The 23,721-nt window shown below is 39.8% G+C and overlaps 1 protein-coding gene across 1 annotated transcript in view; it reads left to right on the top strand.

Moving 5' to 3' along the window:
- amon (amontillado) overlaps positions 1 to 10,620 on the top strand; it is a 42,700-nt gene extending 32,080 nt beyond the window's left edge. Inside the window, exons 4-11 of the mRNA XM_065230555.1 lie at positions 8,580 to 8,617; positions 8,675 to 8,751; positions 8,978 to 9,455; positions 9,518 to 9,618; positions 9,914 to 10,147; positions 10,209 to 10,373; positions 10,438 to 10,555; positions 10,603 to 10,620. Coding sequence (XP_065086627.1) covers positions 8,580 to 8,617; positions 8,675 to 8,751; positions 8,978 to 9,455; positions 9,518 to 9,618; positions 9,914 to 10,147; positions 10,209 to 10,373; positions 10,438 to 10,555; positions 10,603 to 10,620 — 1,229 coding nt within the window. The remainder of the gene's footprint in view (positions 1 to 8,579; positions 8,618 to 8,674; positions 8,752 to 8,977; positions 9,456 to 9,517; positions 9,619 to 9,913; positions 10,148 to 10,208; positions 10,374 to 10,437; positions 10,556 to 10,602) is intronic.
- Positions 10,621 to 23,721: the final 13,101 nt, after the last annotated feature.

Here is a 23,721-nt window from a genome sequence, read left to right as displayed (position 1 = left end):
CCTACTGCAACAAAGCGTGCTTACGTTGGACCGGACCGTCACCCTATTGAACCTAAGCGTCATTGTTTGGACCACAGCGTCACCGGACCAGAGCGTCATAAGGACCGCAGCGTCGTATACAAACTGCATCAACATGGTTTGATTTTCAATTTCTGTAAATTCAAAACATTCATTTTGAGGCAGCGCTATGTTCGATCGCACCATCGGCGCCGGGCTCTACTGCATTTATGCCAAGCAAACAGAAATCAATGCCCCCGGTCAGATGGTAGTAAAGCGTAAAGCCCGCCATACTATAAGAACAGTAACTACCGTTTCGCTCCCCACCGTGGTATTGTTAATATATGCCATTCAATGTTATAGTTTACATTTTGTAATTGAAATTATAGTAATTGTTCTGTGTTAGCTTTTAAAGATGAAATTTAATGTATAGTTTTTAAGTAAACGTACAGGATGCCTCTCGGAGGCAACAAAAAGTAATATTGTAGTGCCGCCAAGTGAAGTTTGTAGTTTATTGTGTGCTCTGAAACGAAATCCTCCACAGCCTTGAAAACACAACGTAGGGCCGCATCCTGGCCGAAACACTAAATTTATGGTAATTTCGCGAAATCGATTCAATGAGAACGTCTAGGTTGTACTTGATGATGAGACTATTGATCGCGTTCGGGAGATTAAATATCTTGGCGTGATTATTGATGACAAACTTAAGTTCAACTGTCACAATGACAATGTCATCAAGAAAATTGCCAAGAAGTATGAAATTCTATGTCGATTGAAAAACGATTTAACTAGGCCAGTAAAATACAGCTATAAAAATCAATCATCTCTCCCCATCTAGACTTTTGCCCATCCATTTTATTTCTGTCCAATGAAACACAAATATCGAGATTGCAGCGCTTGCAGAATAAAATAATGCGTTTGATTTTGCGATTTAATAGATTCACTTCCTCAACTTTGATGCTAGACGCCTTGTTATGCCTTAGAACATCCCGGCGGCGCCGATTGGTATTAAATCCAGGCCTGCTGGGGTGAGAGGTAATCACGCTTACCACTACACCACCGGTGCCGCTATGCTCAATCCACTAGAAAGCATTATGGTACTTTCTCAGTGCATTTTATTATATTATCACTTCAATTTTAGTAAATTTCATTGCAGCCTGAACATTATTGTTCGCCGTTCTAAATTTTTTTTTTGAAATCATAAAAATAACTGAAAGTGCATTTTATAATAAAAATATTTGTTTATTTATTATCAATACAATGTAATTCAACCAGGAAGCTATCAAACATTTTAATATCTATTAGGTCTACCAAGGATAAACACTATAAAGCTTCATATGCTAGATAATGATCATTGTAAACTCCTACTTACCAGGACTAAGAGACGAAAAACATTTTTCCAGCGTATCGTACTATTTCTAGAATCTCGAACAAAAACATCGTATGGTTCTCAAACATTGTCATAAAATAACCTGTTTTGTAGATAGTACCTTTAAATTGAACTGAATTAGTTACTTCTACTGCATAATCTGAGTCGAGCTTGATTGGCTGTGACAACCTTGAATAGTAATGACGTGAACGTACATCACACATTTGGAATATTGTTCATCATCAGGTTTGAAAAAGCACTGATTCAGATAGTTATACGATAACTGTAAACATGCTTTAACACACAGTGTATTAAATATGTTTACAAGAACTCATAACAAGCGCATATTGTTTGAATCCTCGATGTTTCGCTTCTTCCCAAAGATTGTCTGAATACGTCATAAACAACAATTTGAACAGGCAGCGAACAACTTTTTTGCGAATGTCTGGGGATCTACCAGAATTCCACGATTTAGTATGAATATTTGGTAGCTAAGATACAGGATTCATTCTCGATATGCTGGATCACGAAAATGCTATAGTTACATTCTTGTTGGTCGAGACTAGGTGAGTACCCGAGCAAAGTAAAATAACAACCTGATATAATCTTGAAAACAAGTCTAGTTATTCCAGATATCATTTTGTTTTCAGTTGTTATCGCATAACTAGTTTACTTATCAGCCTCGACAAATTTTGTTATCAGTTGATATTATGAAATAATATGAAATGATGCAAGGTTAGTTCTAAACTTCAAATATTATACACATGGTGAGAAAACAAACATTGCCAATCATATTTCAGTTATCAGCGTAAGGCTTTAATACCAACACGATAAAATAATTTGAAATTTTGTTGAAAAAAATAGCATGGATCACAGGATTTGTTATCAACATGTTTTCAATGATAACTAAATCAGTTACTTTTTTGGTATCACAGAAGTATTCTTTTGTAATAATTTTTGTTATGTCGGTTGTTTATTCATGTAGATAACATGTTCAGTTCAATCTTGATAACCGGGTATCAGAACTTGTTATCAATTTGGTATAATCCTTTGCTAGGGTAGGGAGGCAATAGGTTATTATTATTGCTCATGCATTTCTGGCAAAAGAACCCCAGGATGATTATGACTGTATAGTGTAGTTTTTAGGATACGCAAGATTCCAGCCTAACATTAATGATCCTGTTCAATTTTTAGATAGTGTAACTGCTGAATAAGCAATATAACAAAAATCTTTACTATCATTTTTCAAATATCTGGGAATTATAATATTATCTTTCTTACATCAAATAAAATTAACAATTTTTCGTTATGCTTTTTCTTCATTTGCAGCTGAAAATCTTGTGAAGAACTACCATTGATGTTTTTTTTTATAAACACTAAACTAAACTGGCATGTGGGACATCTTTTTTATTTTCAATATAAAAACATGGAAAAAAATTTAAACTGCTCAAATTCGTTTCGAATATACGGGATAACTTTTTTCTCCAACGATAATTTTTTTTACCTCATATCAACTTTTTCTTGTCTTAATGAGACATTTCAAATGAGATATATGTAATTCGTGTACATCACAGGACTAGATTTGCCCAATCTCCTTCACTCATCGCTGAGTTCCTGCACCTTATGTGATTTATTACAAAACCTACAATAATGCGTGGCATTAAAACCACAGGAAAATGATAACATGGAGTGTACGCCACCCTGGACTAAGCATAAAACAAATTTTACAAGCAAAGGATTGCCACTCAACATTAGCATCAAGCCTCTTATGTTGCTTTATGTTTACTTTCTTAAGCATGGCCGCGACACAAATTTTCTGAAACTTTGAACGAAACTCATCTGGGATTGTGGGGGAAACTGTAGTAAACATCACATGCTGAGTGCCTGTTACTATGTGAACTTAGCGAATCATCCCCCCATACTCATCAGCATATAGCCAAATGGAAACTAAAACATCACCTCCATATGCATCTCGAATTTCCTTCACTTCGATCCATTTACGAAGTTAAATATTGATGTTGATTGCTCTAGCCAATTTGTATTACGTATCGTTAGTTCTAATACATTCTCAGATTCTAAAAATGGCTTAATTTGAAAAGCTTCTTCTTCTTCTTATTCGAATTTCAAGCTTATTGCTTAGAGCATATTAGCTTATTCCGTGCTATCAACTTAGTGCTCTAAATGCACTTCCTCAGTTATTAATTGAGAGCTTTCGATGCCAATTACCAATGCATGAATTTGTATATTGTGTGGCAAGCACAATGATATACTATGCCCAGGGAAGTCGAGAAAATTTCCTACCCAAAAGATTCCCTCGACTGGACTGGGAATCGATCCCTCCGGCTTGGTAATACCGTGCCTTTACTGACTAGGTTATCAGGCCCCTAATTTGAAAATCTATCGGCATTATCAGATACTTTTAACTGATTTAATTTACCTCTACGTTTTAAATATCCAATTGTTTTGCAACAGGTTCTTCATTTTCAACTGTGATTCAACAAGATCATTTATGTTTTATATGTACTTGAACAATTTATGATCAGAGTTAGTCTTATACTTATTTTTTGTCTTATCCAAACATTTTTTTAAAACCTAATTCCTTTTCTGGGTCTGCAATAGTTATATCTTGTCAATATCATTGGCAAGTCTCGGAAGTATTGATCCAATTTCATGTTGCAGAACATAAACATCTTTTCATGTCATATTGTTTTTTATATGCATACTACGATAATTCGATCCATTAATGTTCTGGCTGAAGTTACGCCGATATTAGGTTTAATGATTTTTGGGTGATCGGCTCCATCCGATAGAAACGGAAATACCACTGGGCGTTTCGATGAGTCTAGCTGCTCGAATCTGAGATTTGCATCTGCTCGCTTTTCTGATGAACGGTGAAGTCTAATATGCTTTACGCTTTCAAAGTTTCGAATAAATCAGAATGTAATCAGCTTCTACTGTGCAATTTTTACCGATATTCAACTGGTACTCATTCGTCAAGTGCAACTAATATTCTTGAACATTAGGAATTAAATAAGCGCACGTCGTACAGCTAATGATGATGTGTCGTTTGCATCTAAAAATGCTTGCAGTCGGTAGATACTAGCATATGTTTCACGTTGCTTTATCGCGTGTAAAGTTTCACTGATGAAATGCCACAACAACTTGGAGTTGGATAATGATTTAACTTACATTCATTGATACTGCTGCTCGTTAAATATGTCAGCAAGCCTGCTGCTGTTGGATCCAATGCTCTCGTTGAAATGTAATTGATGATCCCAGGTCGCAAGGTTTGTAACTTCTGGAGTCCATTTACATTGTCAGGATACAGTTTACGGATATCAATATCAATCTAAAAAAATATTAATGCAAATTTAATACATGTTTAATTATTGTTGAAAGAAACACACATAGGTATCAAAAGCTTCACTGAGTAAAAACCCCGTATGCTTTTAATTGATTTTTTCATTATTTAGTAGCCATTTGGTAGAATTAAGTTTATCATGATCACTCTATCTTTTATTTTGAAAAAAAAAACGTTATGTATATTTTGCAAGTCAAACTCGTTGATTCCACGTTCTAGTAAAACATATTATTAATTAATTATGTACAATGTCGAAAAGAAAACAACTTACTTGTCCGAAAATTCAATAAATCCAATGGAATTTCCAAATCCAACAACAACTTGTCAGTCATGCACCGTTCGGACTCCATGTTAGATTTTGTTTGTGCTATCACCACTTAGACATTTTCACACTATAGATTCATGTAGAATCTAAGTGAATTTATGTTCTATGAATATCACTTTTGTTTTCTTTTTTCCTTGATTTGTTTTTCGTCGATCTTGTTTTCCATGGTGAGTACCAATGCTACCGACGCCAGGGAGGCAGCTCCCACACCTGGACCCTACCTACCCAGACAACCAGAAGTCGTATAACAATGTGCAGACAGTATCGTAAATTGCTACAGTTTAAGTCAAAATCGCATATAAGAATGGCATACCTCGCATTATGCTTAAGTTAAATCGTATAGAATGCAAATTTCCGACCTATATGCGATGACTCATTTTTCCGTCGTACTGTACCACAAATTAAATCGGATTACATCGTAAGACTTTTCAAAATAAATTTGTGATTACAGATTAAATCGTATATGATCTTAAATAAACTCGTTTAAAATTAAATTAAAATATGCACGTATGTATATGGCCTCCACTTTTGTACGTATAAGCCATTTATTTGCATTCTATACGAATTGTTTGTTTATATATATGTTTGTATATCACGAAAACAATTCTGAATATACGTGCATTCTGGTTGTCTGGGTATCGACCCATCAACTCATGAACCGGGGACCAACGACTTTACTTCCCTCCCGAAGAAAGGCGTGATCAGAGATGTTATGCCTCAGAACATCCCGGCGGCGCCGACTGGGATTGAACCCAGGCCTGCTGGGGTGAGAGGTAATCACGCTTACCACTACACAGATAAAAAATCTGAATTTTAATTGTGATGTAAACATTCATTCACGTAAACTTGTATTTCATTTCATGCAACCGAGGAACTTGTAAACAATGTTGTTTACAAAGATGGGCTTTTGTATACAATATTTGCTACATTGCATGAAATGTCTCAGAACTTTACATGATTTATAATGTAAACTTATATGATATGTGACGCTCCATTTATGTGCATCATATTGAACAGAAATTTACTACTACTTTTTCGAACTGTGTACACCACCGGTGATCAACTTTCTCCGTCCAATTTGCGGCACATGGTGGGGTGCCCGGGAGACTTCATAACGCTATATAAAACAACTATTTTCTCTGTTCTAGAGTACGGCTCTTTCTGCTTTCTATCGGCAAGAAAATGTCACCTAATAAAATTGGAACGAATTAAATATCGTTGTCCGCGTATTGCCCTTGGCTGTATACACTCAACGCATAACATGAGTCTCGAAGTTCTGGCAGGAGTAACAACCTTCCAGAACCGTTTTTGGGAGCTCTCTCTCAGAATACTAATCAAATGCGGAGTGACGAACACACTTATAATTGAAAATTTTGAAGAAATTCTTGGGCTGAACATACAATCTCGATTTATGAGAATCTACCATTACTACATATCGTCAGATATGTGTCTTCCTTGTTACAATCCAGACCATGCTTGTAGTATAGAAGACCGAAGAATAGAACCGAAATAAAACACGTTAGTACCGTTCGCTCTCTTGAACATTAATGATCTTTATTCCTCATCTATGTATTGTGCAAGTCTTATACGCTTGACATCAAAGCCGACATACCCTCCTACATTGATTATGCGTTACATGCACAGTGTTACGATACTACAGTGCTCACTTCACCAATCGCAGTTCCTCAATTGAATATGATCTGACCATGAAACAAGCAACTCATGGGCTTCCAGATCAACTTCGACCTATTATTAAACCGTGAATTTTTACTGAAAAGTACAAACACGTCAATTGCGTGAAAAGATATTTTACAAACGGGTCCCGTCTCAATGGATCCACTGGCTTCAATTCAATTCAATTCAAATCAATTCAAACTCTAGCGCCTTCCGCATACTTCAGGAACCTTGTTTGATTTATGTTGCTGAGCTGGCAGCAATCAACTTCGCATTGGGGATGATTTCCAACATGCCCGCAGACCATTATTTCATCGTCTCGGATAGTCTCAGTTCGATTGAGGCTATTCGGTCGATGAAACCAAGAAGGCACTCATCTTGTTTCCTTTCAAAGGTAAGGGAACAGATGAGTGTGGTGGTTGAAAGATCATATATGATTACCTTTGTATGGGTCCCTTCACATTGCTCAATCCCAGGCAATGAGAAGAAGGACTCTCTCGCAAAGGTGGGCGCGCAGGAAGTGCGAATTTTATGACAGGCAAATTTCACACGATGAATTTTACCACTTGGTGCGTCAGAGTATTATTATTATTATTTATCTTTATTAGGGAGGCTTTCAGCCTTGGGCTGGTTCGCCTCCAAAGTGCGTCAGAGTACCCTTTCGAGTTGGCAAATCGATTGGGACAATGGAAATCTTGGACGGTGGTTACATTCAATTATTCCTAATGTTTCTTCGAGAGCGTGGTTTAAAGGCTTGGGCTTATGTCATGACTTCATTCGCGTGATGAGTAGACTTATGTCCAACCACTACTCGCTAGATGCGCATCTCCATTGAATAAACCTTGTGGACAGCAACATCTATCGGTGTGGAAACGGTTACGCTGACATCGAACACGCAGTTTGGCAATGTACGGATAATGACGCCGCATGAGAGTGACTTTGGAATACCCTCGAGGCCCAAGGAAGACAACCCTATGTTCCTATCAGAGACGTGTTGGCAACCCGTGATCTCTGCTATATGCAGTCGGTTTATGTGTTTCTACAAATGTCTAGTATAAGAATTTAATTCCTTTGTCTTTTGTCTCTCTTTATCAGTTTTTGTTTGTCTTGTCCCACCGTCTCGATGAGTCTCATCGTCGCCCACTGGTTATTATACTACCCGGTCGAACTCCAGACGAAGCTAGAACCGTACTACCGTTCATACTGGCGACAAAGCTCTGATGAGACAACAAAACCCCGCCCCCAAGGTCTTCCCCTGATCCTATCCTTCGACAATGTACCCCTCTAACCTCGGGTAACCCGCGACTATTCGGCACTCGTACTAGACATAGATATAAGTGAATTTTGTCAAAAACAACGAACAATGAATTATTGGTTTCGTAAAGCTAACACGATTGAGCCTTCCAAATAAATAAACTAGATAAAACAACCTTTCATTTGATATTTTGATCGTTGAAATCAAAAAATATGAATTATTGAAAAAAAGGCATTTTCAAAAAAAACGGTATTTTGGGCCACCATGGAAATGGTCATCCTAATGTCATTGACAAAATAAAAAAGTACGGGTCTAATAATTTGTGATAAGAAACAAAATTATTAATTTTTACGAAATTCTGAGAACCACTATATCGTTTTGCTATGTCCTTTATTTAACGTCGGTCTCTGTTCATATCGTTTTGCTATGGAATGACTGAATTATCATATCGAATTTTATGTTATATTGGAAATTTCCCAAATTGTTTCAACATAACTTTTAATATCTTGTATTAGATTTTACAGTTCACCCCAACAAAAGGCTTAAGGTTCTAATCAATATTTCAAACTTAACTTTTTTTTTGTTTTTTTTTTGGCAGGTGTTGATTATATGCATCCGGATTTGAAGTTCAACTACGTAAGTAATTAAATAAATAAACAAAATTTTTAAGCTACAAATACCTTTCAATACTAGAATGCGGAGGCCAGCTACGATTTTAGCAGTAACGATCCTTATCCATACCCACGGTACACTGATGATTGGTTTAATAGGTAATTGTAGAAAGACACGTAGGATGTTTTACAAATTCGTCACTTCATATACTTGATATCGTAATTCATATCGTAACTTGAGCGTTAAATTTTGTAAAACTGTACAATTTTGTACTTGAATGCATATTTATGTAAAAAAAATGAACACTTCTGGTATAAGAAGTGATGAAATTGGAATTAATACAAGTTGAAGAAAAAATACATGTTGCTTTTTCATTTACTTCAGTCACGGTACTCGTTGTGCCGGAGAAGTGGCGGCAGCTCGAGATAATGGAATTTGTGGGGTTGGTGTTGCCTATGATTCTAAAATTGCTGGAATTCGAATGCTTGATCAACCTTACATGACAGACCTTATTGAGGCGAATTCGATGGGCCACGAGCCACACAAAATTCACATCTACAGTGCATCATGGGGACCAACTGATGATGGTAAAACGGTAGATGGGCCAAGAAATGCGACCATGCGGGCCATTGTACAAGGTGTAAACGAAGGTCGCAATGGACTAGGAAATATTTATGTTTGGGCTTCAGGAGATGGCGGGGAAGAAGATGATTGCAATTGTGATGGCTATGCAGCTTCCATGTGGACAATTTCTATAAACAGTGCGATCAACGACGGACAGAATGCCCATTATGACGAAAGTTGCAGCTCCACTCTCGCGAGTACGTTTAGTAATGGCGCAAAGGATCCCAATACAGGCGTGGTATGTAGATTGAGATCTTTCTTGTTCATGTAAACGGGACGGGTGTATGCATTATGTTACAGGCTACTACCGACTTGTATGGTAAATGTACTACAACACATTCTGGTACTAGTGCAGCCGCCCCAGAAGCTGCAGGAGTGTTTGCTCTCGCCCTTGAAGCAAAGTAAGCAGACATTTTGAAAAAGAAAACGGAAAATGTGGATTTCCAGTCATGATTATACCTTTCTATTCTAGGGCAGTTGTGCCCGCTAAGGCTATACGTTCTTGTTATGGTATGTTCCAATTATGGCCTATGGAATTCCCATTGGCCATAATTTGAACACACCATATTAGGAACGTATAGCCATAAGTAGTACACCTACCCTAGTGTGTTCATTTTACGGCACAATAGAAAGGTAATGCCATGATTATAAAACGTACATTAAGTAAAAAGAAAACTTAATCTTATTTTATTGCAGTCCTTCTCTTACGTGGCGTGATATTCAACACCTTACGGTATTGACATCGAAACGAAATTCATTGTTCGATGCCAAGAATCGTTTCCATTGGACTATGAACGGAGTTGGACTGGAGTTTAATCATTTATTTGGATTTGGTGTACTTGATGCTGGAGCCATAGTTTCGCTCGCAAAAAAATGGCACACTGTACCATCTCGTTATCATTGCGAAGCAGGTGCTATTCTGGACCCTCAGTGCGTTTACAGCAACAAATGTTAATGATGAATATAATGAAATTTATTTGATTTATTATAGTCCTGTTCCATCCACTGGTTCGTTGCTGTTGCGTATTAAGACAGATGCTTGTACTGGTACCGATACAGAAGTTCGTTATCTAGAGCATGTTCAGGCCGTTATCACAGCGAATGCTACTAGGCGGGGTGATTTAGAACTGTTTGTTACCTCTCCCATGGGAACTAGGTATAACATAATTTATCGCTGATGCGCCGGTATAAGTTTACTATGAATTTGTCATAACTTTTAGATCAATGATATTGAGTCGTCGGGCTAATGATGATGATCATAGGGACGGATTCACTAAATGGCCGTTTATGACAACGCATACGTGGGGAGAATATCCTCAAGGAACATGGGTGTTGGAGGTGAGTAGATGGTACATTCATCGGGGAACATTAATTGATTATTTCAGGCATTTTTCATACCATGAACATTACTTGTGGCTAAAAATAAAATAAAATTAATTAATCCGCGATCAAATCTGCACTTTTATTAAACCTTTATCTTATTATTCTTTTTATTAAATTTCATAAATATTTGCTTAACGTTGGGATTTTTCTGAGGCGAAAAAAAAACTCGGGTCACGAAGGGGAATATGGCCTATGGATCTAAGATTGGATCCATCGCTAAAAATCTGCTATTTATCAATTGTAACTAGATGATTCGGGCTAATGGATATTTTTGGCCGCTATTGAAAATTTAGTCGATTGCTGAATTTATGTATGGGCCCAAATTAGGGGCATTTAGGCTGACATTACATCTATTTTCCCAATGATGTCTAAAAATTACTTTTAAAATACCTTTTATTTGATATTTTGATCTTTGAAATCGGCCCAGTGGTTCAAAAGTTGTGTATTTTTGAAAAAGGTCATTTGAAATAAAAACAATTGAGTTTTTGAACTTTTAGGGTAGTCAAAGGAATGTTTTTTTTTATTATAGTCACTTTAATGCTTTTGGGTAATTCGTGAGTTACCTTAGGGTGAGATTTGAAACTGTGATCTTGACGTGAGAGGTATGGATTCTACCCACTCCACCTAGGTCGCCCCCTGATGAAAATGGTCACCCTAATGACAAAATTAAAAGATACGGGTCTAATATTTTGCGATAAGGAACAAAACTACATTTTTTTACGAAATTATGAGAACCACTATATCGTTTTGCTATGGAATACTTGCTCAAGCCAGATTTTGACTACTTCCATGGAAGCATATGGTCGAGTAGTGGCGTCGTCTTAATCTCAGACAAATTTTAAAATACTGCTTGTAATCTTTTCCGGTTTGATTCTTACGCATATTAGACCATAATGAGAGTGATCAACTCAAATCAAAGGTTCGCCATCCCGTAAGGCGTTACTTCAAAGCCTGAGAAAAGTTGGTTAACAAAATGAAAGAAAATCGATATTAACAAGTTTGCTGTAATGAAAAATCTTTTTGATTTCAATTGTCGCGACATAAGTCTGATATCATATTAAGGGGAGGTTCATTTGGATTCGGCCGAAAATCGTGCAAACTTTTCGAATTTTGTGTGGGAAAACGAAAAGACATAAGCAATGTCCCTTGCTGTCAATTGTAAGGCCTTCCGTGGTAAACTGAAATGAGTAACTGTCATATATTATGAAAATACATAAAATTTCCTACGGCATATACCTAACCTAAACAAAATTTTAACGAAAAAAACCTAACTTTTTGGACATTAACAAAAAGTTAATTTCTTCTCTTTTTTGTACTTTGATCTCATTTAAAAATTATAAAAAACCATTTTTCATGCCCATAATAGGTATAAGCCGTTAAAGAAAAGTATTCACTTTAAAACTATGTTTGAATGAAGTGAATCGGATGAATAGAACAAGACTTATCATTGACAAGAGTTCTCAAAACATGGTTCCGAGAAAAACGCGTTTAAAGTTTTTGGCGTGACATGGGTCCGTTCGAGACGCTCTAACTCGAAAAATACGAATTGTATCGGAATATCCTTTGACAAATATATTCTACACATGTGTAGTTTTCATTTGATGTAAAAAAATCGATTTTTTAGACAAAATCTAAATGAACTTCCCCTTGAGCTTTTATTATGCGGTCAACAGTTTCTGAAATGAAAGCAACTTTACTTCAGGTTTTTCTGTTAATATTTAATTTAATTTCATCTGTCGTTGAACAAAATTCTCGAAAAAGTGCTCGTACTGTTCAGACATATAGTAGATTTGGTCGTGTGTTTGAACAATAGTCCTCTGTGGCTATTACTTTTTACCTTGATATTTTTTCTGGACTCGATCTACAAAGATGAAAATGATGGACATTTTTACATAAACTGCTTGATGAACCCACGTTCTCTGCATTCATTTCCGAAACCATTGAATGGTACAACGAGGATGGAGCAACGGCAAGGGTCCAGGGCCGAGCATCACGGATATTCAGGTATGTCCGCATTTTCAACTTACCACCAGGAATCGAAAATTGCTAAATCCAGTATGTGCTGGGTCAATTCAGAACGATCCGTCAGCACGTGATAGAGGTTCCCAAGTGAAGTGACGAACCAGCCAGTGGCTAAAAGTCACTCTAATAAAGAAAAAAAAATTCCCAAGTGAAATGAACGTGAATATTTTCACTTTTGAAGAGACGATGTTTTTTTCTGAAAAGCAGAAAACCAGATATGATGTCGGATTATCCCAAACTGGTGGCGATTTCTTTGAGAACTGGAGGTAAACCTAACCTCCTTGGAAATAGGGGTTTGGCTTAATCGGCGAACCAGTCAGGCAGCGGTGTTAAACCCAAATCTATCGGAAAAAAACTGAGTGAAGCGCAAATCGAGCTGGTGGCAGTGGTACTTTATTGGGTAAACCGAATAGCCAGCAGATATTACTCCCAAAATGACGGTGGAACAGTTTATTGTTTATTGTTGCCATACATCAACAGGCTGGCTGTAGCCCAAATGATGTTAATAATACTAATCATAAAAATAATAATAGTAAAATTACATGTCAAATAATTACAGAAAGAAAAACAAAGCAACATGGTCAGAATGTAAAAAAAAAAACATAAATGGAAATACACTAATTTTCTCTGTCAGTCACTGCGCCGGCGAAAACAGATGAGAATCTCCGACGAAGCGCATCACGTGTGAGGTGAGAGTCGAATACAGATGCGACTCTATTGAACACACGCTGTAGTCCGCAAATCGCACCATATGCCCCGTAGTTCGTGCGACGCAGTGGCAGTCTCAGCATGAGTTTGTTACGGAGTGGTCGGGGTTGCACGTTTAGGTCAATTTGCCTTAGGATAGTCTCACAATCTATTCGTCCCTGTAGAGTGTCGGCGATAATCAAAGCTCTGTTGGTGTCCCTTCTAATCCGGAGAGGTTCAAGGTTTATCAGTTGGCAGCGACTCTCTGGTATCTGGGCAGCCGAAGCGGATCTCTCCAGGGCAGTCTACGAAGCGCAAAACGAAGAAAGCGACGTTGAACAGATTCGATTCTCTCGGCACCATTGTTGTAATTCGGATTCCAAACCGCAGAACAATACTCAAGCGTCGATCGTACGAGGGAGCAGTAAAGAGATTTTAAGCAGTAGACATCGGTGAAATTCTTAGCTATCCTGAAGATGAATCCTAAAGTCCTAGACGACTTATTGATGACATAAGAAATGTGTTGCCTGAATGTTAGCTGTGAATCCAACACCACACCCAGGTCTTTCACCTGATTCACGCGTTCGAGTGTCGTTCCAAGCAGGTCATAGCTGAATACAATCGGTTGCTTTTTTCGTGAGAACGTTATGGCAGAGCACTTTACTGGGTTCACTACCATTCGATTTAAAGTACACCAACTGGCAAAGACATTAAGCTGACGTTGAAGATTGTGGCAGTCAGCGATCGAGCAAATTCGTAAAAATATTTTGAGGTCGTCTGCATATGCTAATCGAGGTCCTTCGATAACCAGGTTCACGTCGTTGAAGTAGAGTAGAAAAATCAACGGTCCCAGATGGCTTCCCTGCGGTATACCTGATGTGGCAAAGAAGCTAGCTGATTTGCAATCTCCTATAGCAACCATAAGTTGGCGACCAGTAAGATACGAACGGAACCAACTCAAGAGATTACCGCTCACCCCAAGCCTGTCAAGTTTAGCAATCGCAATGTCATGATTCAACTTATCGAATGCCGCGGATAGATCGGTATATATAACGTCCGTCTGTACCCGTTCAGTCATACTATCGGTAATGTAGGATGTGAGGCATAGCAGATTGGTGGTTGTAGAGTGACCGCCAGTAAACCCGTGTTGATCAGCACTCAGATACTGCTTGCTGTGAGAGAGAAACGGTCCCATAATAACAAGCTCGAATAGTTTCGAAACAGCACTCAGCGATGTAATTCCACGATAGTTATCCACGGCTCGTTTGCTTCCCTTTTTGTGGACAGGAAACATGTGTGCACATTTCCAGAAGGATGGAAATATACCACTGGAGAGAGACATCCGGAATAGACGGTGAAGTGGAGTTAACAAGCAAGCAATATGTTTCTTCAAAAACACGGACGGAACTCCATCGGGTCCAGGGTTGAAGGACGATTTGAGCTACGTTGCAGCGTTAGAAATCATCTCAACGTTGACATCAATTGCACTCAGCGTTTGACCATTTAGTGGGATGTTCCTGGCTGCGAGGGAAACATGGTCGTCACTTAGTCTCTCATCAGTGAACACACTGGCAAAATTGACAGAAAAAAGGCGACAAATATCCTGCGGAGTGGAAGCGACTTCACTGTTCAATTCCATTGACGATGGGAGGCCAGATTCTCTGCGTTGCTCGTTCACGTAGTTCCAGAAGGATTTCGGGTGAAGTTTAAGGTTACGCTGAATACCTCGTTGAAATCGCAGAAAGCATCGACGACTGGCTCGCTGATACTCGTGATTAAGCCTCACGTAGTGATGTTTCAGAGGAAGCGTGTGATACTTCGTAAATCTTCTCAATGCTGCTCTTTTGATCGACTTCAACCTACGCAGCTCAATCGTCTGCCAGGGAGGGTGAGAGTCTTTGCGTTGAATTCTTTTCGGGACGTGTCTGTCAATGACATATGCCAAGACATGAGAAAAAGTTTGCGCAGCGGCCTCAACGTCGTCATGATCGAGAATGTTCTCCCAGTCCATGTTTGACAACACATCTACAATGCTTCGATGGTCGGCCTTTCGAAAGTCATAAGAAATCGCAGCAGGAAGACTATCGAAATCACGAACGAGATTGTCCTCAACAGTGACAATCAGAGGAGGGTGGTGCGGAACAAGCTTAACTAGTGGACAAGGTGCTGTGGAAATGAACGGAGCATTGTCCTGAGTGCTCACGAAGCAGAGGTCCAAACTACGGTTGTTCTCGTTGACTACGTAGTTAATTTGAGAAAGCGTTGCTACGCTATAGTTATCGAGAAGGCCGATAGCTCCTGCATGAAATACAGAACGTTCTGGATCTGGATAGAGGAAGCCGCTATGGGATGGTCTCCACGAAACGCCCGCTAGGTTAAAGTCCCCAAAAAACAGTGAGAGCAAACCTGAATCAGACGTGCTTTCTAGATCTCAGAAAACTGTGACATTACCAGTCTTGAGAATGACAACAGTGCTTGTCCTACCGAAGGGTTATAGTGGTACTACAACGGATATAACAGCAAGTAGTATTGCAGGTGATGCGTGTGAATACACAGGTGTAATGGAAGACGAAGTGAGCGAACGTTGTGCTACGATCAAACATTTTGGGGCTCCTGTTATGGAGAGTTCAGAAACCGAGGCGGTATCAACCGACGAAGTAGTCAGTGGTCAGCGAAAAATAAAACATGGCAAGGCCAAAGAAAATAAACAGACATCGCAATTCGTAAGTAGACTGATGAAAAAGCAGTAATATTATGATCGTTTCCCCACTCTACACACGGTTTAATACGGTTTCCCATCTCTTAATTTTAAACAAATGTACTCTAGTGTTTTAACTACTTTGAAAATTAATGCTATCAGCAGTGGAGAGCGAAAGGGGAGAGGGGGGGGGGGGGCACGGGGTCCCTGTCCCCACCTAATGAATTGTGTTTCATACGCCATGCGCCCTCCTGATGCTTCTCATGCTAGACCTTTTATGTGCCTTTACTGTTTACGCCCTCCTATTGTTTCATACACATTGAAAAAATTAAAATTAAAATTCAATAGCCTTACACACGCCTTTCTTGTAATGTATCAGGAAGTTGAACAAAAAAAAAATCTAAATTATATGAGACAGCCGCTGTGGACAATCCCAAAGGGATTCTTATTCTTTTTTTCTTTATTTAACGTCGGTCTCTGTTCCGCAATCTAGTGCCAATCACCGACGGGCATCGATTGCCATCCATTGATGGCAATCGAATGTTCAGGAAGGCATCTTCCACACCAGCGTAGGATATCGGACCCTTTCAAACACACATGTGCCGGGACCACCGGTTTTAGTCCCTTCCGAAGGACGACGTGACCAGAGATTTTTATGCCTCAGAAAAATCCTGCCGACCTCGGCTGGGATTGAACCCAGACCCACTGGGGTGAGAAAGCAGTCACGCTTACCACTACACCACTGGCGCCGGCAGTCATGAAGTGTTTGACGATATTTACAAATTTGATTTATTTTTTTATTTTTTAGGAGTATTCAATTTAAATTGAAGGCAAGCGCGTGAAAAATAAGGAAATTGGAAGTGTGTTTTTTAATATCTTTGATGGAGGGCACCAGGAGTCTTTGATTAAATTTGATATTTTTTTTTTTGCTTTACTATGCTTCTGGATGGCGTTCGGATGTTTCATGAAATTGGAAAAAAAACTAGTTTGCAACTGGGAGCGCTAGGAATCTTTATTTTATTTTTATTTCAAACTTTAATTATACTCATGCAACTGCAAGGTGTTTGTAATGTGTGATGAAATTGAAATACTTGATTCTAATGCAACAGCCCCCCTGTTGCATTAGAATCAAGTATTTCAATTTCATCACACATTACAAACACCTTGCAGTTGCATGAGTATAATGGGTTCTTTAATTGAATTTGATTTTTATAATTTTTCTTTGATGATATACATGATTTTGAAAGGCGTTTAGATTTTCATCAAATTTGAATGGTTTGCATTATGGGAAACTATGAATTTTTATTTTTATTTGTTCTAATGATGTTAAGGGGTTACGCCTACCTGCAAGACCGAAAAAAAACCGAAATTTTGGATTTTTTTTTCTCGAAAACGACGCAACATATTGAAAATCGGTTTGCTGCCGTTTATTGAACACACATTAAATGGTACATTTATCAGTCGATGCTGTAAAAACGAGGTCCTGGTGCCCCGCACGGCTGCTTCCCGTGGACGATGTTCTAAAAAACGCTTTTTGCGGTGCCAACTGCGGTTTGTGATGTAATCATCTGAAATAAAAAAAAACCATGCCAAATCGTTAAGCATGTGTTAAGCTAGTCCTTGATCGTTCGGTTTTTTAATTTTTTTTTTTGACAAAATGGCGGCCTTGCAAAGTTGAAGTGCCGATTTTTGATCCTTAAAATTTGTCTTTGATCGGCTGTAAAAAATCGAAATTAAATGTTTGAATTTGTTTTTATTTTGATGACATGCATGGCGTTTAGATTAAATCCTGAAATTGGTATTGTTGGTTTGTAACAAGGTGTGCCAAGGTCTTTTTTAATTCTAATTCATAATTTGATGACACTACCCGAGCAGGAAGAAATTTCTCATTAAAACCTAATTGGTTCGCTTGTCTAGAAGACATTTGTTAGCCAGAAGATCATTTTAATTTTAAAATAAGGCATCTTGAAAATTCAGAATAATAGTGCTCGATATTCATTTATTATGTATCCAAAATGTTAGTAATTATTTTCCAATCAATGCAACCGCACTCCTAGTGCGCGAGCTTGCTTGTCTAGAAGACTATTTTGGACTGCTTTTTCCCCATTCCTTGCGAGCTTAGACGTGGGAAGTTTTTTTTTTATATAATTACTTTATTTGTACAGGCTCAATCGAATAAACTTTACAGAGCCGAGTTATCCTTTGCGTTATACATTATTACTGTCTTAAATTTAAAGTTAAAGGAACTGGACCGAGTACTCGCGGTTGTCTCGAGGTTAGTGGAGATTTACAATTTTTTGGATGGGAAAAGGGAAGAAGGAGGTTTGAAATGTGGTTTACGATACAACTATTTAATTAATCCTAAAGCATGGAATTATTTCTATTCATTTTGAAACAAACATTGAAAAAAAAACCCACACGTACAAAATACAAACTAAACACAAGGTTAATCAAACTTACAATCTAAGGTTAATATCCTTAAAGTAAACATATATGAGTTTCATAAACTCCAGATCGCGTCTAGCCAAAATATCCCGAACTGGAACATTAGGTTGTCTACCTCGAGCCCGAAGGGAATCATAAAAATGTGATCTGACTCCACGATACTCCGCACAAGACCAAAGGATGTGATCAGCGTCCTGGTAACCTTGTCCACATTCACAGAGATTGCTGTCTCCCAACCCCACACGGAACAAGTGAGCGTTTAGACAATAGTGATTGGACATGAGACGAGACATCACGCGTATGAAGTCTCGACTCAAGTCCAACCCTTTGAACCATGCAAACTTCGACACCTTAGGGATAATTGAATGTAGCCATCGTCCCAAGCTCCCTTCACTCCATTGATGTTGCCAGCTAACGAGCGACTGCTGACGATAAATAGAGAAAAATTCACTATAGGCGATCTGTCGATCATAAATGTCGCCTTCCATAGCGCCCACCTTCGCAAGTGAATCCGCCTTCTCATTGCCCAAAATTGAGCAATGCGAAGGGACCCACGCGAAGGTGATGATGAAAGAGCGCACGGATAAAGCACTAAGCAGTTCTCGTATTTTCAAGAGAAAATACGAGAAGTGCTTTACCGGCCTAATGGAACGGATAGCCTCGACAGAACTGAGACTATCCGTAAAAATAAAGTAGTGGTCTGGAAGAAGTGAAGCAATAGTTTCCAAAGTGTAGTGAATTGCTGCCAGTTCAGCCACATACAAAGAACAAGGAGCTTCAAGTTTTCGAGAGGCGCTATGAAATTCATTAAATACACCAAAACCAGCGGACTCCTCTATTAGAGATCCATCTGTGAAAAACGTTCTTGCAGAATCAACATGGCCAAACTTTGCAGCGTATAATGACGGAGCAATCTTAGGACGATGATGCTCTGGAATTCCGCGGATTTCCTGCGTCATAGATAAATCAAAATTCACTGAATTGCCGAAATCGGAGAAGATTACACGATTGGGAATATTTCTTGAAGGGCTGACATCCTGTGTTAAATATAGGTAGTACAAAGTCATAAAACATGTTTGAGGATTTAGCTCCAGAAGCTTCTCAAAGTTTTCGATCACCAGTGGGTTCATTACTTCGCAACGGGTGAGGAGCCTCAGAGATAACTCTGAAAAACGGACGGATAGTGGCAACATGCCCGCCAGCACTTCGAGACTCATTGTATGAGTCGAGTGCATGCATCCTAACGCGATACGAAGACAACGATACTGGATCCGTTCCAGCTTGATAATGTGCGTTTTAGCTGCCGACTGGAAACAAAAACTACCATATTCTAGAACCGATAAAATCGTTGTCCGGTACAACGTCAGAAGATCTTGTGGATGAGCTCCCCACCACGTTCCGGTAATTGATCGAAGGAAATTGATCCTTAGTTGGCATTTTCGTCTCAGATACTCAATGTGGGATCTCCAGGTGCATTTGGAATCGAACCAGACCCCGAGATATTTAAAAGACACAAAAGTTGAAGCTTCGGTTGTGCTGGGCTATGCTTCCTAGAAAAAACGACCAACTCAGTTTTCTCCGTGGAGAATTCGATACCTAGCTGAATAGCCCAAGTAGACAAATTGTCCAAGGTATCCTGTAAGGGTCCTTGCAGGTCAACCTCTTTTGGCCCTGTGATAGACACTACGCCGTCATCTGCAAGTTGTCTCAACGTGCAATTGTCACTAAGACAGACATCAATTTCTCTAACGTAGAAATTGTACAAAAGGGGGCTTAAACATGAGCCTTGGGGGAGACCCATGTAGCTAAATCGAAAAGCTGTAGAGTTTCCATGAGAAAAGCTCATGTGTTTTTCTGACAGCAAATTGTATAAAAAATTATTCATTAATGGAGACAATCCACAAGCGTGGAGTTTCTCTGAAAGAACTTCAACGGATACTGAATCAAAAGCCCCCTTGATATCCAAGAACACAGAAGCCATTTGCTCTTTCTTAGCAAAAGCTAACTGAATTTCCGAGGATAGCAACGCGAGACAGTCGTTCGTTCCCTTACCCCTACGGAAACCAAATTGAGTATCTGAAAGAAGGTGGTTCGTCTCAACCCATTTGTCGAGGCGAAAAAGGATCATTTTCTCCATCAATTTCCGAATACACGACAGCATCGCGATGGGCCGATACGAATTGTGATCCGACGCGGGTTTATCAGGCTTTTTAATGGCTATCAATTAATTAATTAATTTAGCTTTATTTAGGAGGCTTTCAGCCTTAGGCTGGTTCGCCTCCAAAACTAATGGCTATCACCCTTACTCGTCTCCAATCGTCGGGAACAATATTGAGCTCCAAGAACTGATTGTACAAGTTCAACATGCGCCTCTTAGCGACGTCTGGGAGGTTTTTCAGCAAGTTGAACTTGATTCTATCAGATCCCGGGGCAGAATTGCCACACGAAAGGAGAGCGAGTGAAAGTTCCACCATTGAAAAAGGCTGACTGATTTCGTCTACCGAATTCGCGGTTTCGCGAGGAATCAACTGCGACGGCACGGAATCCGGACACACTTTTCGCGCGAATTTAAGAATCCATTGATCCGAGCATTCCTCGCTTTCGTTGTTAGTAGACCGGTTACGCATTCTTCGCGCTGTACTCCAAAGCGTATTCATAGACGTTTCGCGCGACAATCCGTCTACAAACTGCCGCCAGTAACCCCGTTTTTGGCCTTGATGAGGCTCTTGAGTTCGCGTTCAAGAGATGTGCATGCGTCGAAATGCTCGCGTGTTCCGCGTTTCCGAAAAAGTTTAAACGCGTCGGACTTTTTACGGTAAACCTCCGTGCATTGTTGATCCCACCAGAGCGATGGTGTTTTCTTACGAATAGACGATCGCGGCACCGGTCGTGTTTGAGCTTGAAGTGCGCTGTCGACGATGAGATTAGAGAGGAAATTATATTCCTCCAACGGCGGAAGCTCTTCCACTGACGATACTGTATCGTCTATCGCGGATTGGAACTTAGTCCAATCGATGTTACGGGTTAGATCATACGCGACGTTAACGGATTCTGACGAGTTGAACCCACTGGCAATCGAAATTTTGATCGGCAGATGATCACTACCGTGCGGATCCTGGATTACATGCCAAGTGCAATCCAACGATAGTGAATTGGAGCAAAAGGTGAGGTCTAATCTGCTACCATTCGAGGATGGACCAGCCAAACGTGTTACTTCTCCATTGTTAAGTATTGTCATGTTGAAGTTGTCGCAGAGATCATAAATCAAAGTAGAACGGTTATCATCGTACAGCTCCCCCCAGCCTGTACCGTGGGAGTTAAAATCTCCCATGATCAACCATGGAGCGGGAAGTACCGCAAATATGTCGAAAAGTTGTTTGCGATTAACAGAGACTCTAGGAGCAATATATACAGAAGCAATACAAAGGCTCTTACCTTTAATGGTAGCCTGACATGCGACAACTTCAATACCGGGGAATTCGGGAAGATTCACTCTATAGAAGGAATGGCACTTTTTGATCCCCAAAAGTACCCCTCCTCCACGTGAATCCTCACGATCCAATCGAATAATGTTAAAATCAAAAAAAGGGAGATCAATTTCTGAAGAGAGCCATGTTTCACAGAGGGCAAATGCATCGCAATTATTGTTATGGAATAAATACTTGAACGAATCTAATTTCGGAATAAGACTTCGACAATTCCACTGTAGAACAGTGATAAAATCCCCGACCTCGTTTGGAAAATTATCCATCGAAGGAGATGATAGCTGCAAGAAGGGGCCATTCTGAAGTCAATTGCTTCAAGAAGGATTTCACAGTCAGAAGCAATGTGAGGACAATGCTTTTCAGAGGATCAGAAATGTTGAGGTATTTGAGAATACCGTCCACAATGTCATCAAATGAGAACAGCCCAGATGAAGAAGGAGTTTCTGTTCTTAAAATTGGGGCATCAGGGGTTTTGGATGTCCCCGGAAGAGGTGGAAAATCCTGGGTATAATCAGTTCTGCGGAATCCAGGAGGAGTAGAAGTCTCCTTTTTTCCACCACTCCTTGATTTGGGCAAGCTGATTTGGGGTTCTTTATTTGCAGCAATCCGCGAACGGATGCGCTTTCGTTTCCGTGCAGAACCTTCCGGAAAACTGAAAGAAGTTCCCTCCTCAGCCAAGTCAGAGTCAGTCTCGTCATCTGACAAAAGAGAAAAGGGATTTTTGTCAATGGTCGATGGCGTGGCTGTCTTAAGCATTTCTGCAAAAGAACGCCTGGAACGTTCTTTAAGGGAGCGTTTCATTTTGTCCCCGAGCTGTTTGTATGCCGGGCACGACGAGAGAGCATGAGGAGGAGTTCCATTGCAGTACATGCATTTTGGTGCAGTAGCTGCGCAGGCGCCATCCTCATGCTTCTCCCCGCATGTGGAGCAGCGTGGCTTGTTGCCGCAGTGGGAGGCCGTATGTCCCAACCGCTTACAATTCTGGCAGTTCATGACCCGAGGTACAAACAACCGCACAGGAAGACGAAGTTTTCCCAGCTCGATGTATTGAGGAAGGGCAGATCCAGAAAAGGTCACCCGAAACGAGTCTGTGGGGGTAAAACTCTTTTTACCCTCGCTGAGCGATACTGACTTCATTCTATGAACGGCCAGTATCTTTACCGGAGGAAGCAAGGGGTTCTTGAATCGGCCAACCGCTTGCTTCTCCAGTATCTCGGGGTTCAGGCTCGCCTCAGTGACCACGCCTTCGATCTCCACATCAGAGGCTGGAATGTACACCCTATATTCCAGTGTGAAAAATTGGGAAACAGCAATTTCATTGGCCTGTTTCAGGTTAGCGACGGTCACACGAAGTTTGTTGTGCCTAACCTTCGTTATTTCGGTCACGGCAGAGAATCGCTTTGTCAGATCATCAGATATCTGAACAACATTCAAGGGTTTGTTTTTGGGCTGAAAATAGACAACCCATGGGCCAGTCGAGTCATTCGGGTAGGCCCGCAATCTGGAGCTTTTCTCAGCCTGCCCATTGACAGACTGAGACGACGAACCAGGGATGACATCACCATTCTTCTGAGATGAATGGTCATCCATGTCGTCTTCTGACAAAACATCCATTTTGTTCAACTAGTGGGAGCGCAAAACGCTCTCCCACTGAACGCACAGACACAATACACAGAAATACAAAATGAAAATTTGACTAATGGGGGAGTAAAAGAAACAAGAAAAAAACAAAAACTTATCTGATAATCCTATACTACTACCACCGAGCGTTATATGTGTAGGCG

This window comes from Ochlerotatus camptorhynchus, unplaced genomic scaffold, assembly GCF_037179485.1.
Source record: "Ochlerotatus camptorhynchus isolate MF236.1 unplaced genomic scaffold, CSIRO-AGI_Acam_v1.1 ptg000030l, whole genome shotgun sequence".
In the NCBI taxonomy this organism is placed as follows: Eukaryota; Metazoa; Arthropoda; class Insecta; order Diptera; family Culicidae; genus Ochlerotatus; species Ochlerotatus camptorhynchus.
The sequence above is the reverse complement of the archived record's forward strand: the minus strand, read 5'-3'. Positions and strand labels throughout refer to the sequence as shown.